Genomic DNA, 16,163 nt, shown 5'->3' on the forward strand with positions numbered 1-16,163 from the left:
TGGTCTACAAAGCCAAGGCTAATACAGAGAGACCCTGTCTTAAACCACCCGCCCCCACCCCCCAAAAGCTAGGGTTTAGATGACATGGTTTCTTGCTGGGCAGGTGCAGACCCTGCTGCAGGCTGGGAGCCCCTTTCATCTTGTCTGCAGGTGGTCCGTGCGCTTCCCTGAGGAGGAGGTGGCTTCCTTCCACCCAGCAGAGCCAGGGACAAGGCAACAAAAATAAAGGCCTCTGGATCAGAACATCCGTCTGGGGGTGGCTGGCTGGTCTGCGGCCAGAGCTGCTGCTGCTTGGGGTGGTCTGGGTCTCTTAAGTGCTGAGCTTTGGACAGCACCCAGCAGTCAGGGGGACTGTAGGGAGGAGTGCCTCCTGGCTATGGGGTGGAGGCAGAGGTCAGGGGCAAAGCCAGGGATGCATCTGTGTCCCCTGGTATTATTCCCTGGTGGAGCGGGGACCTCAGCTAGCATGGGAGGGATGGGTGGCCCCTGCTTACTCTGTGCCCAGAGGAGAGAGGGGGAGTCTCTGGCACCCACCAGATTGGAAAGCGATTGTGGTGTGTGTGTGTGTGTGAGTGTTCTGGTTGTCCTCTGTGCTAGGGAGTGAGCTCAGAGCCTGGCCGGCGGTGCAGGTTGAATGTTCCCTGTGGGTGACTCACCTGCTTCCCAGGCTTGGGGTCTTGTCTTTTGTCCCACAACTAGCCTTTGTATCCCCTGGTCCCTCAGGGGCACAGGCCTGGGCTTCCTGTCCGCTACCTGCTGAGCATCTGCAGGCCGCTAGCTCCTCTTTCACAGGGCCAGAGCCTTTTCTCCTCTTGGTGGGCCCTGCAGGCTGTCCTAGGCTGCCCACCGTTGACGCTCTGTGCTCCCCTAGAGTGGCTTCTGGGTTGAGTAGGGGGGCAGAGACATAACAGGAATCAGCTGGATAGTGGTCCGATTCTTGGATTTTCTACTTACTAATTCCTACTTGTCCCCACCCCTACTGGGTCATGTCCCCCATACCCCTATATAGTCTGCGGATGCCAGGGATGCGCTGAGGTAGCAGGTGTGAGGGATGGTGCGGAAAGAACATTATTCTGAGGCCTGGGACTTGGGGACCAGGCTGAGCCCCAACAAGGCCTGCAGATCCCCTCTGCTCTGAGCTCCTTGGAGATTCTTAGGGGCAGTGCCTTGGGCAGCACAGATCCTGGTGGAAGACGCCCTGGCCGTCCATTATCCTCCTCAGTCCCCACGCCCCGGGGGTCCAGAGTTGATGGCGGGTGGGCAGTGTGCCTAGCCATGGGGTCGTATAGGTGTAGAGGCATGACTGGGGCCAGCCAGCTCCTGAATGGCACTGTCCTCTTTTCCAGGCCCCACGTGTGCGCAGAGCAGAAGCTGACTCTGGTGGGCCACCGCCAGCCCTGTGTGCAAGCCTTCAGCCGTGTGGTGCCCGTGTGGAGGTCAGGCTGCGGGCAGCAGGCGTGGTGTGTTGGCCAAGAGCGCAGGTACGTGGCAGAGATCCTTACCGAACGGGGACTGGTTCTCAGCGAAAAGCGGTAGCAGTGACCTTTAGGGTCCGGCAGCTAGGACTGAGGCACCACCTTGGTTCCCTCTGAGGCCCCTCACTGAGGACATGGTCTCTTACCCTCACACTCCACCAGGCCTGCTGCGGATCACTTATGGGGGAGGGGTGGGGGCGCCCTGGCAGTGGTGGGACCCTGTGGGGTGAGGGTGGGGAGCTCTGGCAGTGGTGGGACCTTGTGGGGTGGGGATGGGGGCTCCCTGGCAGTGATGGGACCCTGTGAGGTGGGGTGGGGGTGCCCTGGCAGTGGTGGGACCTTGTTGGGGTGGGGGTGGGGCACTCTGGCAGTGGTGGGACCCTGCGGGGGGGAGGACTCCTGATTGGCCAGAAGGTGGACTTCCTCCTCAGCCAGCTGAGGTCCCAGGTGGAGGTTGTTGCCACCTGACCCCCACCCCCACCCCCGCCCCGGGCCTAGTGCCCAAGCCTGTGAATAACTTATTGCTCAATGTTTTATTTAAAAATCAAACTTAAGGAGTGCCTTTGCGTAGTTCTCCTCTGCAGGGCCTACCTGAGTGGGAGCTGGGCAGCGGGGACAGTAGTGGAGACGCTGTGGGGGTTGGCGAAGAAGGAGGTGGTAGGCTTGGCTGCAGCCCTAGCTAGGCGGAGGTGTGTATCTGAGGAGGCAAAGGGTTACCTGGGCCTGCGGGGTCTCACCTACCTAGCTCCAGGGGCTGTTTGGTGTTTGGTGTTTGCTGTCTGTTAGGGCTTGTGTAGGATAGGGTTGGAAAGAGGACAGTGAGGACCAGCGGCTCTCAGGGACCGCTGTCTCCTCACCCTGGACACGGGAGGTGATGTCTGGAGGTGGTAGGTGCCGAGGCGTGAGGGGGCTACAGCAGCTGACCTGGATGGGGCGTGCTGCTCAGGTCTGCAGAGCATAGCACAGCCCCTCCCCTTGGAGTGAGGGGACTGCAGGTCAGGAGACCGAGGGGCCCGGAGGGGAAGGAGAAATGGGGGAAGGAGAAATCTCCCATTCTCAGAGGTCAGCATTTTGTACCTTTCCTTCCAGCCTTACCCTCACACGGTCGTGGGTGCAGATCGAAGTAGGGTTTGGTCCTCTAAGCTGTGTTTCCCTGTCCATGGCTGGTTCCAGAAGCCACTAGGGCCCTGAGGCTGGAGATTCTGTGGCACTCGAGGTTGTCACCTGTCGATGTGGCAGGGTTTCCCAAGGGACTGATGGCCTCCAGCCTCCTGGCATGCTGTCCCACTCTCTGGGAGGGCCATACATCCCTGGCTGGGGAGGGGCAGAGTATTGGTGATTGGGTATGGAGGATGACGTGCTTGGCACAGTGTCTGAGTCGGGGCTCTCTGGGTATCTCAAGATGCCCTTGTGCCCAGGTTCTGGGATCCCCATCATGCCTTCTAGTGGAAGGCATCAGGTACCCCTCACCCACCCTCTGGCCTGAGACACAGAAGTTCAGCCCCAGTTGGGCGTGGGGTTCCCATGTGGCATTTTGGGTTCTAGGTGTATGTGTGTGGGAACCAAAGCTCCGTGGATGAGTAGCTGCCTCCTGTTGCTGAGGTCATCCTCTTTGCTGGACACCGGCCTGTTTTCCTCCTTCACCCATCCTACTCTGAGTGAACCTGAGCCATCTGCCTCGGTGCCTGTAGAGGATGGGTGCTCCCACACACACCAGCCAGGCTCACCTCAGTGCCAGCGTACAGCAGACACAGGCATGCTTGCTTAAGGTCTTGAAGTCTTTCTTGCTGTCTTCCCCAAGCACTAGAAAGTTCTCCCAGCAACTGCCCAGCTGTGGTGGCCCAGCTCATCCCTCTGAAGTGACCACATTCCCTCCTCGGGAGCACCTGACCCAGGGTGACACTGCTTCTTTCCCACTGTGTCCCAGTCTCCACCTAGAGCCCTCGGGCCCTGCCTCTCTTCCACACTGGGACAATGTCTGAGCCTGGCCGTACGGAAATGAGGGCAGAAAATGTCTCACGGTTAGTCTAACTGCAAGAGGTGGGCCACAGTGACCTCTGGGACAGGGCTCGCTCGTGGGTGCCACTGTCAGCCTTGCTGGCTCTACAGCAGGCTGAACCTGTAACTCAGGCAAGTGTGGGAGTCACCTGTGGGGTCACCAGTGGGTTCAGGTGGTGCCCAAGCCCTGAGGGATGTCTCTTCACAGTGTGATGTCAGGCCCTGACCACGATATGACCAGAGGGTCCCTCTTTCTGTCTTTTATTCTTTCTTATGGAGCTGGAACTCGCTGTCTGGCCAGGCTGGCTGACCGGCGAGCTCCTTGGCTCAACCCCCTCCCCCAGTGCTGGGCTTCCACACGTGTGTAGCCATGCCCAGGTGCTTACACGGACGTTGTGGGTTCAAGCTTACATACCGTTGCTTCCACAGTGTTAAATGTTCTCACCCACTAGGCCATTTCCCTGCCCCTAGGTTTTTGCTTTGTTTTTTTTGGGGGGGGGAACCCTCTTCTCCAGCTCTGGTGTGGCCAGCCAGGCAGACTTCCCAGAATGCACTTGGGATCCCAGCTCTCAGTCTGAGAGTGCTTGGCCAGGTCAAGAACTTGTTCTGGCCTCAGCCTCCTCATCTATGTTGGCCTGGGTGGAGTCTCCTGCTGCCATATTTTGTCTTTGGGTAATGTGCTCTTTCTTTATTCTTATATTTTTATTTTATGTGCATTGGTGTTTTGTCTGCATGCGTATCTGTGTGAGGGTGTCAGATCTCCTGGAACTGTAGTTACAGACAGTTGTGAGCTGCCATGTGGGTGCTGGGAATTGAACTTGGGTGCTCTGGAAGAGCAGCCAATGCCCTTAACCAGTGAACCATCTCTCCAGCCCCGGTAATGAGCTCTTGGAGTTGGTGTGCAGCCTCATCAGCAACAGGTGAGGGTTGTGCTGACTCCTGGGAGGCCAGAGGGAGTCCAAGGGTTCTCGTTGTGAGAGAGTCTTTCCTGACCGGTCAGACAGCCAGCTGGGTCATCAGGTTGGGAACTCTCTAGGCTTCGTAAAGCAGTCCTTTGAGGGACAAGGGAGGAGTCACTCAGAGAAAAGGAGGAGGTGAGAAGGGATGGAAGATGGTTGACATTCAAATCATGGGGCCTGTGCCCCTCATGGAAAGCCCAGACTCATGAGTGCTACGGCCTCCACTCTGACGTGGCCATAACAACCTCAGTTCTGACGTGGCCCCAGCATCCTCCAGCCCTACAGTTCAGAGCCCATGTGAACTGCTGCTATCTGAAGTCAAGCTGGACCCGGTTCTTATGGCTTCCCTGCTCTCTCCAAGAATCTTTTCCTTCAGGGGCCTTGTGGAGGAGCGTCCAGGGGGGAGCCGCACGTAGCCCAGCCCTATCCACAGCCCAGGCAAGGGGATAAATATTTACGATGGCCAGGCTCTAGCACTCTGTCGCTGCCAAATATTGTTCACGCTGTAGCCGGTTTCATGTCCTGCCAAGGTGGTGTTTGTGAGGCTCTCCCAGAGTTTGTGTGTGCAGTCCGTGCAGGAACACATGCTTCCGGGAAGTGGCCGCAGCCTTGTTTACTGGGCAGAGCCCAGGGCCACATGGCTTCCCGTGAAAGCATAGCCTGGTTTGTCACCTGGAGACACAGCCTGGGCCACCTGAGCATTCATTCCCAGGGCCTTGAGGGCCCTTGACCTTGTGGCTGTCAGCTGTTGACCCTGCCATCTACAGTCACCACCTTCCCTTTACCTGTTCTTCCTCCTCCCTGTCTCTCCCTCCAGCCCCTCTTAGCCCATGTCTCCTTTGCAGGCTGTCTCTACAAACATAGAGACTTCACAGTCATAGGGCCCAGGGGCGTGTACCGAGCAGTGAGTTTGTGTTCATTTCCCAGAGGTGTTGTGACAAATGGCTGACAAACCAGGAGACCTAAAAACAGCTCTGTAGGGGCCTGAGGAGATGGCTCAGTTGATAAAGTGTTTGTCCTACAACCGTAAAAACTTGAGTTCATGTCCCCAGAACCCACATAAAAAATGCTAGGCTAGGTATAACATGGCATACCTGTAACCCCAGTGCTGAGGAGGAAAAGGCAGGTGGATATCTAGCCAGCCAGGCTGGCCAACTGGTGAGCCACAGGGTCAGTGAGAGACTGCTTCAAAAAAATAGGATTGAGGAAGACACCCGACACTGTCCTTGCCTCCATGTATACGTGACACATATATGTGCACCCCCATGCACAAAATACAAAGGAATGACAAACCAGTGTCTTAAATTGGAAAGAGTCTGTGCAGAAACAGTATAGGGGTGAGGTTCTGAGGGAGCGCCTGTCCCAGCGCCAGCTCTGGTGTTACTGGCTGTCCTGTCATGTCTAGTCTTGAGGTGTCACCAACAGCCCCATCTCCTTGTATTCTCAGGAGGATCCCATTTGCTGTACCTCGCTGTGTCCTCATCTGGACCGATTACAGGTTAAACAGATTTTAGTCCTGTTACAGGCAGGCGTGGATGTGGGGGAGACGGTGCTTAGACTTAGTATGAGAAGTGACAGACAAAAGCGGACTGGCCAGAGCCGGCGGCCAACACGAGCCGCCATCGGTCCTGCCGGTCATCGGTCATCGCTAGAGCCAGGGAGGGATTCTACGGCAGGCTAGGGCGGGAAGGATGCAGCCTCCGGGAGCCCTGTGAGCTAGAAGGCAGGTACTTTGGAAGACAGAAGGAGCCAGGCGCTGCTATATGGGGTGCTGGCTCCCTAGGCTTGTTCACCTCGCGTTGGCAAGCATCTGGGGTGCTCTGAGAGTCCACGTGCTGGCCCCGTCATGATCAACACACCCTGTCGCTTCTGTTCCAGGACTGTGTACTATATGAGCTACCGGCAGGTATATGCCACAGAGGCCCACACTGTGTTCAGGTGCTGTCCCGGCTGGAGCCAGATGCCTGGCCAGGAGGGCTGCCTCTCAGGTGAGTGTCCCCGGCCGACTCTGAACAGAGGCATGTGTGATGGGGAGCGTCTGCCTGGCCCGTGCCCTCTGTACTCCTAGCCCCGGCCCTCGGCCACACAAGTGACGCCCAGGGCTCTCCAGCACCACAGCTGGCTCTGCCCAAGACTGTTGGAGCAGCATTCAGACTGAAGGGGCAATGGATTCCCAGTTTAGTCTGGTAGAACTGTGGGAGGCAAAGCTAGCTCGGTGCTGGCACTGGAGGGAGGAAGGCGACCCTGAGCATCCGGCCATTAGAGACAAAGGGACTGGCTCCTGGGTATGGAACATGGCTGTGGCAGTGGTTGGAGAAGATGTGGCCTGCAGGTATAGCATGGGCAGCTGGCAATAGACGTGGGGACAGGTGGCTGGCAATGGACGTGGGGACAGGTGGCTGGCAACGAATGTGGGAATAGGTGGCTGGCAGGTGGATGTGGGAACAGGTGGCTGGCAGGTGTATGTGGGAACAGGTGGCTGGCAGGTGGATGTGGGGACAGGTGGCTGGCAGGTGGATGTGGGGACAGGTGGCTGGCAGGTGGATGTGGGGACAGATGGGTGGCAGGTGGATGTGGGAACAGGATATGGGAAGCAGGCAAGAGTGGTGTTCCTCTGGAGAGGTCATCCTTAAAGTCACTGGGGTGGCTGGAAGTCACACTCCCCACTGAAGGTTAAGCATGGTAGGCTCCGGCTCCTGTGTGTCTACACCGTTAGACTTAGTTGCTTGTCCTGAGGTGAACTCTGGTGAGAAATAGGGAAGAGAGAAGGGGTGCTTGCTCGTTTTTTTTTTTTTCCAGGAGGGAAATGAGTCACTCTCCGGAAGGGAGCAGAGGGAAGAGGACAGGAGGTCAGCACTCCTGGAGGTGACAAGATTGGGCCGCTGGTCAGCACTACCTCAGGTTGGGGTGTTCTGGCCTGACACCAGTGTCTCCCTTCTCTCTGTGGCTGTCTGCTGGGTCCCCTGCTTCCTGTGGCTTATAATGGGGCACAGGCATCAAAGTCAAGGGCCCTGGCTTTCTGCTCTGAGGTTGGGGGTTCCCTGGGCCTGCCAGAGGAGGTGCTAATAATGGGCTGAGAAGCATAGAGCCCAGCTGGGTGGCAGGCAAGTGGGGCTCTAGGGCTGCTGCTTCTGGGGGCACGGGGTTAATGTATAGCTTATTGCCAGGATCTCTGGGCAGGATGATGGTGTGGGGATGGAGAACAGGACAGCCTATAGCTGCCATGGCCCCTCTGAGTCATGTGCTGGGGTCTGGTGAACACCCCGGGGTGAGAGTGGGCAAAGGCAAGCCAAGCCAGGCTTGACCCAGCATTAAGGTCTGGCTATCTTCTTGCTGTGTAGTGGAGTCAGGGCATAAGTACTGGCTTTTGTGGTCAGCGAGGTCTTAATGACAAGGTGGGTCTGCAGCAGTGCCGTGAGTATGGCCATGACCACCTTTCTGTCCCCAGGCTTGCTGATGGGAACATGCGGCCTGTTCTGTGAGCTCCACTTGTCTGTGTATGAGCGAGATGGCAGGCTGTCACCCACATGTGGAACCTTAGAATGCTCAGGTGACTTTTAACTCCCAGCCTGTGGCAGAAGCGGGTATGGGAGCAGGGTCACTCAGCACACTGTAGAGGCTGTGGTCTCTGTGGGACCCTCCCTGGCCAGCTAGCGGACGCAGTGGGGTTTCTGGCTGTCACACGGCCTGTGAGCCACCCTCAGGATCTCCACCCAGAGCCTGGGATTCCTTAGTTGTTTCTTCCCCTGTCTGACCTTGTTTGTTTAATGGTCCCAGCAGAGCCTGCACCCCAGCATCTCTGTCTCCGGATGCTCTCGGCCTTCCTTGTTTATCACAGTCTGGTTCCCATCCTTGAGGGGCTGGCCTAGGTGTGAACCTGGGCCTGTGTCCCCTGTCCCTCCCGCCCCCCCCCCCCCGCCCTGGGGCTGGAGGCCCAGCACACTTCCTGGTGGCCACAGACTCCTTTCTTTGTCTATCAGTTTCTCCAAGCTACTCAGTGTTGGTGCTTGGGGTGGGGGTGTGGGGGGAGACCTGGGAGCGGCAGCGCCAGTTTTGGGGAGCCTATGGCCTGGTGAGGAGGCCAAAAGCCGCAGATGCAAATGTTGGGCAGAGTTGGGGCTGGATAATGGAGTTGGAGCATCCCGGGGGGGGGGGGGGGGCTGGTTGGCAGGGCAGGGGTTTTATTCATGGTGTCTGCCCCACATCAAGTTTGTGTTATCCTGTCAAAGCTGTCATTCCTGAGCTGGCATTATGAGGTGACGCACAGCCTCGTGGTCACCGTGCCAGCTCCTCCGAGACCCTATTTGTCTAGGTATTGTGCCAGGCAGGGCCTGGGGCTTCTCTTGGTTTTATGGGAGTGGCACTGTGACCCCGGCCTGACCCAGGCAGGAATGTGGGACAAATGGCTACTAATGAGTTGGAGACCTACCTTGTGTGAGCCAGGCAAGGCGGTGGCTAGAAGCCCTGGCTTAGTTCCCTCCCTGATCCCTGACCTGCGGTGTGTCATCCCCCAAGGCCTTGGCTTGGGCTAGTGATACAAGTGTGACAACGCCCATCTCAGAAAGAACCATGGGTGTAACAAGTAACTTCTCATAGAGGCTGCTGGGTGGTAACACAGGAGGCGCTCAAGCGGGGTGTCTGCTTGTCCTACCTGCTAGCACTGGGGACGACAGCACACAGGGTCACTTTCCTGAGGGCTCATGTGCATCTGTGCCAAGCTGTGACCTCTAGGGATGGAGTCTGGGGAGTACCTGCTTAGCAGCTCCTCCCTTCTCTGTGTGGGTTGTGGAGCTGAGGTACTTGCAGAGGTCCCCCTCACAGCCAGCCACCTGGCTCTGCATTCCTCTGTGCTATGGGCTAGGCACCCTGGAAAGGTTTGCTGTGTGCTTCCCACAGTTGCAAGTGAGAGACCGGGGCAGGTGCAGGCAGAGGCAGCTTCTGCCTCAGAGTGGAAGTCTCAGGCCCTTCTTAGAGCCTGCACCGTTAGATGGTCTCCCGTCCCGTGGTCATGTGTGACCGTGAGCAACTGCCATATTTCTCTCAAGGGCTGGGGTATATGCCTCCCCATACCTCCACCGCCTCTAGCTCCCTCCACAGGGAAGGGCAGTGCCCTGGCTGCTAGCTCCAACCCCTCCCCAGCCATTGTGAAGTTTCCTTGCTCCGTGTGACCTGGAAACTGTTGAGGACAGTGTCAGCCTGAGGGGGCTCGCTGAGCCTCAGGGTGTTTGTGTAGGGGTGATGGAGTGATGGAGGCCAAAGAATGGCAGGAAGCCGCTAATCGGGCTGTGACTTCTCCTAGTTTATGGGATTGTGGCTGGGAGGGGACTAGAAAGAAAAAGTGCTGGGGGGGTAGGGGGGGCTGTCAGGGCCAATTACCAGGCCCTGTGACCTCGGGTGCGGCTGGACTGTGCCTCTTTCTGCCGGTCCACCTTCTGCTTCCTGTTTCTCTGAATTCCACTCTTATCCCAGTTAGGTGACAGACTGCTCAGGGCCTGTGTGCGGCCTCTCCCCCTCCCACCAAAGGAGGGGAGTGTGTACACAGCCAGCGAGGTGCCCGGCCTTAGCAACCAGCTGCCGTCCTGCTGCATCCAGGCTCTAAGAGACCTGTGGGACGAACTCCAGCTTGTGGAGGATCCCACTGCCACTCTGGGTGATGGCTGGGCTCAGCTTGGGGAGTGTCCACACTGTATAAGGTCTCTTAAATGTGACCTCTGTAAGAAAGCCAGTCAGCTAGCTCGCCCTCCCTCCCTCCCTCCCTCCCCCCCTCTCTGTCTCTGTCTGAGACATCATCTCAATCTGTACCCTTGGATGGCCTGGAATTCACCGTGTAGACCAGGTGAGCCTTGAACTCACAGCGATCCTCCTGTCTCTGCCTCAGGAGTGCTGGGAGTAAAGGCGTGCGCCAACTCTACCTCTCCTTTCCCCCTCTCTCATTTGAAGACAGTCTTATATGTCCAAGCATGGCCTCAGTCTCACTGTGCAGCTGAGGATGGCCTTGAACTTCTGATCCTCCTGCCTCCCCCTGCTAAACTACAGAGATCACAGGCATGCACCACCATTCCTGGTTTATGTGGTGTTGAGGGTCAAACCTTGTGTGCCAGGCAAGCACAGCACCGACTGAGTGATACCTCTGGGCCCTCAGCTCTTCGTAGGATCCCAAGGTAGACTGTTACAGTCTATCCCAGACTGCAGACAAGGGCCATGTCAAGGCAGCACAATGCCTCAATGCATGTTTATATGTACCAGTGTGAGCACTCCACAGTTGCCATGAAACAGAGGAAGTGTGGGGTGGGGCACATGGCCTACTGGGAGGGTGGGTGGCAGACCAGGAGGGAGGCAGATAGAGGTGGAGCTGGAGGTTGGAGAAAGCCCTGCCCAGGTCCACGGCACCTGTGCGTGTGTGTGTGTTTGTGTGAGAAGGTGACCTGTGTGTGCGTGGGTCCCAGCAGGGGAGTAGGTGTGAAGTACAGTGCTGGGAATGGGGCTGGAATCAACAGAATGAGTGTGAGGGATGAGGGATGAGGTCAGGGTGGTGGGGCAGGAAACCCCTATGGCTGTGGCAGCAATGGCAACCAGGCACCGTACAGTGACTTAACCTTCTAGAGTTGGTGTCTTAGCTCCATTTTCAATGATAAAATCTAAAATTAACTCAGGGGATAAAGGTTTTGTGCTGGGCTTGTTTGTTTGTTTGTTCATTTTGTTCAACTTGACGCAAGCCAGAGTCACCTAGGAAGGTGGGAGCAGAGGCCTCCGTCACACCGACTTGTAAGCAAGTCTGTGGGGCGTTTCCTTGATTCATGACTGGTGTGGAGGTGTCCAGCCCATTGTGGGTGGAGCCATCCCGGGCAGGTGGTCCTGGGCTTGTGTAGGAAAACAGACTGAGTAAGCCCTGGCGTGGATGGCCACCTAGCCTGTGGGAGCCATGCTGTAAGCTCAGAGCGTCCCCTTTCTCCCCAGATGTTCAACCGCATACCTCTCCCAGCTGCTTGTAGCCTGACTGCCTTTGGTCCCCATGACATGTAGGCACATTGCTCCGTCTCTGCCTCTGTGTGCTCCTGACCTCCTGGCCCCCGCTCCATGGAAGGATTCGGCAGTGTGTGGAGGAGCCACCTGAGGCTGTGTCTTCGTCTCCCGTTTTCAAGCAAGGCCACGTTGTAAGGTTCCCCATAGGTGGCAGTCTTAGGAAGGCGCCCTTGAACCAACCGCATGGGGCAGGTCCTCAGCTGCCCGGCAGAACAGAGCTAGCACAGGCTGGAGGTGGGAGCCCAGACTGCTATGGAGGCTGAGGTGGGGCATGGGCAGGAACCCTTCCTTCTAGCATTGAGAGGTGCTGGGGTGTGGTCGGAGTAGCCAAGGGAGAGAGAAGCAGCTGGGCAGTTGGAAAGGGAACCTAGGAGGGGGGACCTCACACCCTGGTCCCGCCTGTGGTGTGTGTGTGTGTGTGTGTGTGTGTGTGTGTGTGTGTGTGTGTGTGTGTCTGGGGGAAGAGACCTCAGCCTCTTGACTCTGTTCAGGCAACTGCAGTATGGAGGACGTTTGGTGCGACCACTCAGACTTCCCCGGGACCTGGCCTTCCCTGGCCACTTCTGCCCTGTTGGCGCTAGGGAGCGTGACATGCCAGGTTGTCCAGAAAGAGGTCGAGCATTTTCTTTTTAAGAGAAATCCCTGGTCAGGTGGAGGCACTTGGCACTATGGGGACCCGGGAGGCACTGTGTCTCTGATCCCATTCGCTGCCTGAATGTCCCAGCAACCCTGCTTACAGTTGGATACCAGGTCATGAGGCCTGGGCTTGGGTGTCCAGCTGCTAGTGTGTCAGGCAGGTGGCTCCTGCAGGTCATCTTCTCCTGGCTCCCTCTGGCTGGCTTCCAGCTCCCCTGTACTTCCTGCCTCAGCTTTTCCTTTTCTGTTTCCGTTATGGCTGCCTGTCAGACTTGCACCCCAGTGTGGGAACTGGACATGCCGGCTCCCAGGGCCTGGGCTTCCATTCCTCCACGTGGACGCAGGGGCTGCCCACAGGCTCTGCTGTGGCACTGTGGCTTCCTCTTGTCACTAAGTAGCTTAGGTCACCTAACCATAGACTCCTTCCTCGGCTCCCATGGCACAATTCCCGCACGTGTGTACCCGGTCCAGGTGAGCCAGCTCTATCCTGCCTTGCACAGATTCACGCACACTGGAGCTGCCCTAGCCACTTACGCCTGTGTAACTGTGTGCCCACTCTCTGTCTTAGTGTTCCGGTGCTGTGAAGAGACCCCAGGACCATGCTATTCGTTTTATTTTTTAAGAAAAATTTTAGGGCCTGGAGAGATGGCTCAGAGGTTAAGAGCACTGTCTGCTCTTCCAAAGGTCCTGAGTTCAATTCCCAGCAACCACATGGTGCCTCACAACTATCTATAATAGGGTCTGGCGCCCTCTTCTGGCATGCAGAGGTACAAGCAGGTAGAGCACTGTATGCATAATAAATAAATAAATCTTTTTTTAAAAAAAGAAAAATTTAAAACATTTATTTGATCAGAAATGTATCCACTTATTTTAGGTTTTGCAGTTTGGTTAAATATAGATTTTTTAAAAATAGTCTTCTTATATCCCATCTGTATTTCCCTTCCCTCCCATCCCCCCAGTGTCTCTCTCCTACCTCTTCTCTCCCCTAGACTCATCCCCCCAACCTCCCCTCAGAAAAGAGCAGGCCCCTCAGGGGCATCAACCAAACACGGCATAACAAGCTACAATAAGCCCAGGAACATAGCATCACATCAAGGCTGGATGAGGCAGCCCAGTAGGAGGAAGATGGTCCCACAAGCAGGCAGAAGAGTCAGACAGCCCCCACTCCCACTGTTAGGACTCACGTAAGAACAGCATACTACCCAGCCACGACATATATGCAGAGGTCTAGATCGGACCCCATAGGGTCCCTGAACTTCGTGAGCTCCCATGAGTCCCCGTCAGTTGATTCTGTGGGCCCTGTTCTCCTGGTGTGCCCCTCACCCCTCCGGTTCCGCCAATCCTTCCTCACCCACACTCACTCAGTATGGGTGAGTCAGGACCCTTGCCCACAGGCATCGTAGGTCCTGACATCTGTGTCAATGTACTCAGGGTCACTGGGCTGTAGCCTTGGTGTCTACAACAGCAGTCTCACTGCTCGTCATCATGGGGCCTGCCTCTGGGATGGAAGTGGACCCGGGAGATGTAGTGCCTTCCTGGCTGTGAGCTCGGCGACCCAGTCTGTGTCACCTCTGAGTCCTCAGGGCACCTGCGCAAGGAGGTCTGGTCCTTTGGCCACTTCTGTGGTCAGCTTCGTAGCCTAGTGGCCACGTGAGTCGGAGCCACCTTCGTTGGGAGGTAGATGAGTTGTGGTGGATTCGCTCTCCTGGGAGAAGTAGAAGTTGGTTGGTCAGGTCTAGAGTGTGCTGGGCGCAGGGGGGTGGTGGCTATGCAGAAGGGTAGACGGGACTGAGTGTGCAGGGCGAGTTCGCAGTGCTGAGTGTGTGCAATAGAGTGTGCAAGGCAGGGTGTAGGTGAGGTGAGCGTGTAGGGCATGATGTAGAGTGGGTCAGGCAAACCTGGGTGTGCAGGATTGGCGTGCGGAGCTGGGTGTGCAAGCCTGAGTGTGAGGCTGTGGTGGTTGTGAGAATTTCCTCTCTGCAGGGGAGATGTAGGTTAAGTTGCCTGTTCCCTCCTTGTAGCTCCCCTAATGACAAACCAAAGTACGCTTCTCAAAGCCAAAGTGCAGCTTGGGCAGCCGATGAGTTTATTGGGCTCGCTTACAGAGCGTGGAGGAGAGGCTACTTATGGGACTGGGCAGTGCCAAAGCAGCCATATTACCAAAGGCTTTGACCCCAGTGTGGAGGGCAGTTTCCCTAGCGCTGCATAAGGAGAGCGCCTCCCACTCAGTTAGCCTTCCAGACTGTGTGCTCCAGCATCTCCTGAGGCCAGGAGACTCCATGAAGTGACATCGGGTCAGAACAGCACGCAGATGGCGCAGGAGGAAGTGGCTAGACTCTCACATGAGAATCCAGTGACCTTTCCTGCCCCTTGCCATGGGGGGGGGCCGTCAGCAGGTGACGGACGGGCCTGGTCTCAAGGGGGTCTCATGTAGTCGGCCCTGTCTGCTGGAGGTGATGGCTGGTACGTGTTCTACGAGGGAGCTGTATAGGACTGGGTGTGTGAAATGGGGCCGTGCAGAAGGGGACCCATAGGGCCAGGTGTGTGAGTTCCGCACTGCTTTGGGGACAGCCTTACACTACCCCCCCTCAGTTGCTGCCTGCTCCCTTCTAAAAACTGGATTTGGGCACCACAGACCTGGACTCAAACATAGCTCGGGATATTTAACCAACCTCTCAATTATAATTGGTTCCAGTTTCGAAAACAAAAGCCGTATTTTTCTGGTTCCCCCCAAAATTTTTCAGTTGAATGAGTGGATGAAGGAAGAAGGGTCTTTGTGGTGCCTGTGGGAATGTAAGGAGAGGGGCCCCCAGGAGCTGTGCCCTCTGCCATCCTCCCCACCCCCATCACAAGTCAGCCTTAGTCGCATTGTCCCATACACTCTGCTGCCAGGAGCCTGTCTGCAGAAGCCCCGGAGGCCCCTGGAGCACAAAGCAGGCCTGTGGAGCGGAGCCTGCAGCAGAAAGCCATCCCCGGCAGGAGCTGAGGCACAGGCCCCGGGCAGCACAGACCCTCTGCCTGATCAGAGCTGGCACCAGTGGCCTGGTGGCCCAGGCTGCTCTCAGCACCCGTGTGACCACTGTGACCTTCTCAATCTTTGGCTGTCACTGCTCTCCTGCAGGGGTGAGGACCAGCCTGGTGGGAGGTCGGAAGCAAGGGCGTCTGTGGGGACAACCTCAGTGATGCTAACGCGTATGAGGCTGAAAGGACAGGTGGCTGGAGTGACCACACATGGTTCCCGCTACCTCTCCCTCAGGAAGAACACCAGGACTTTGGTCTTCTGTGGCATTTTGGTCAGCACTGCCAGGAAAGTAGGGAAGGGACCCAGATGATGCTATGCCCCTTGTAGGTTCTCAGGGTCAGTTAGAGCCTCCAGTCTCCAGACCACCCATGCACATCCTTACCCACCGGGAAGCCACCTCATCCTGTCTCCCCACCCAGAGTCCGTACTGTGTGTGGTCTGCCCTTTGTGGGTAAGTTGGTAGCACCCCATCTGCCCCAGTGTCTGCTGGCGACTTGCACTTTGCATGGCTGGCATTGAATAGGGGAAAGACCAGCAAAAGCGTGTGCTGAGCCTATGAGTTGGTGGTATAGTGACAACTGTTCCTCTCTTGTGCCCATCATGGCTGGCCTTGTGGAACCACGGCATTTAAGATTTTATTTATTTTATGTGTATGAGTGCTCTGTCTGCATGTACACCTGCAGGCCAGAAGAGGGCAATAGAGGGTATAGATGGTTGTGAGCCACCATGTGGGTGCTGGGAATTCAACTCAGGACCTCTGGAAGAGCAGCTAGTGCTCTTAACCGCTGAGCCATCTCCCCAGCCCTCTGGGGGCTCCTCTTGGCCTCAGTTTCCTCACCTGTGAGAGATGGGCTGATGCAGTGTGTCTCCAGGGCTGTTGGATCGGAGGGGCCAGTGGTCAGGGTGGCCATGCTGTCCACCTTGGATGGTGTTCAGGGCTTCTGGGTCTACCCAGGGCTTCTGGGTGTGCCTGAGGCCTGGGAAGGTTTGGGTTTGGGCAGGGGTCAAGATGGATGTCCAGAGTGGGAGAGTTAGGGGCAGTGGAATCGG

The 16,163-nt window shown here is 56.8% G+C and overlaps 1 protein-coding gene across 1 annotated transcript in view; it reads left to right on the plus strand.

Annotated features, from left to right (window-relative positions):
• The window catches only part of Megf6 (multiple EGF like domains 6), a 96,017-nt gene that overhangs the window by 3,964 nt on the left and 75,890 nt on the right, over positions 1-16,163 (plus strand). The window contains exons 2-3 of the mRNA XM_051171113.1: positions 1,347-1,481; positions 6,311-6,420. Coding sequence (XP_051027070.1) covers positions 1,347-1,481; positions 6,311-6,420 — 245 coding nt within the window. The remainder of the gene's footprint in view (positions 1-1,346; positions 1,482-6,310; positions 6,421-16,163) is intronic.

This window comes from Acomys russatus, chromosome 29, assembly GCF_903995435.1.
Source record: "Acomys russatus chromosome 29, mAcoRus1.1, whole genome shotgun sequence".
Taxonomy (NCBI): Eukaryota; Metazoa; Chordata; class Mammalia; order Rodentia; family Muridae; genus Acomys; species Acomys russatus.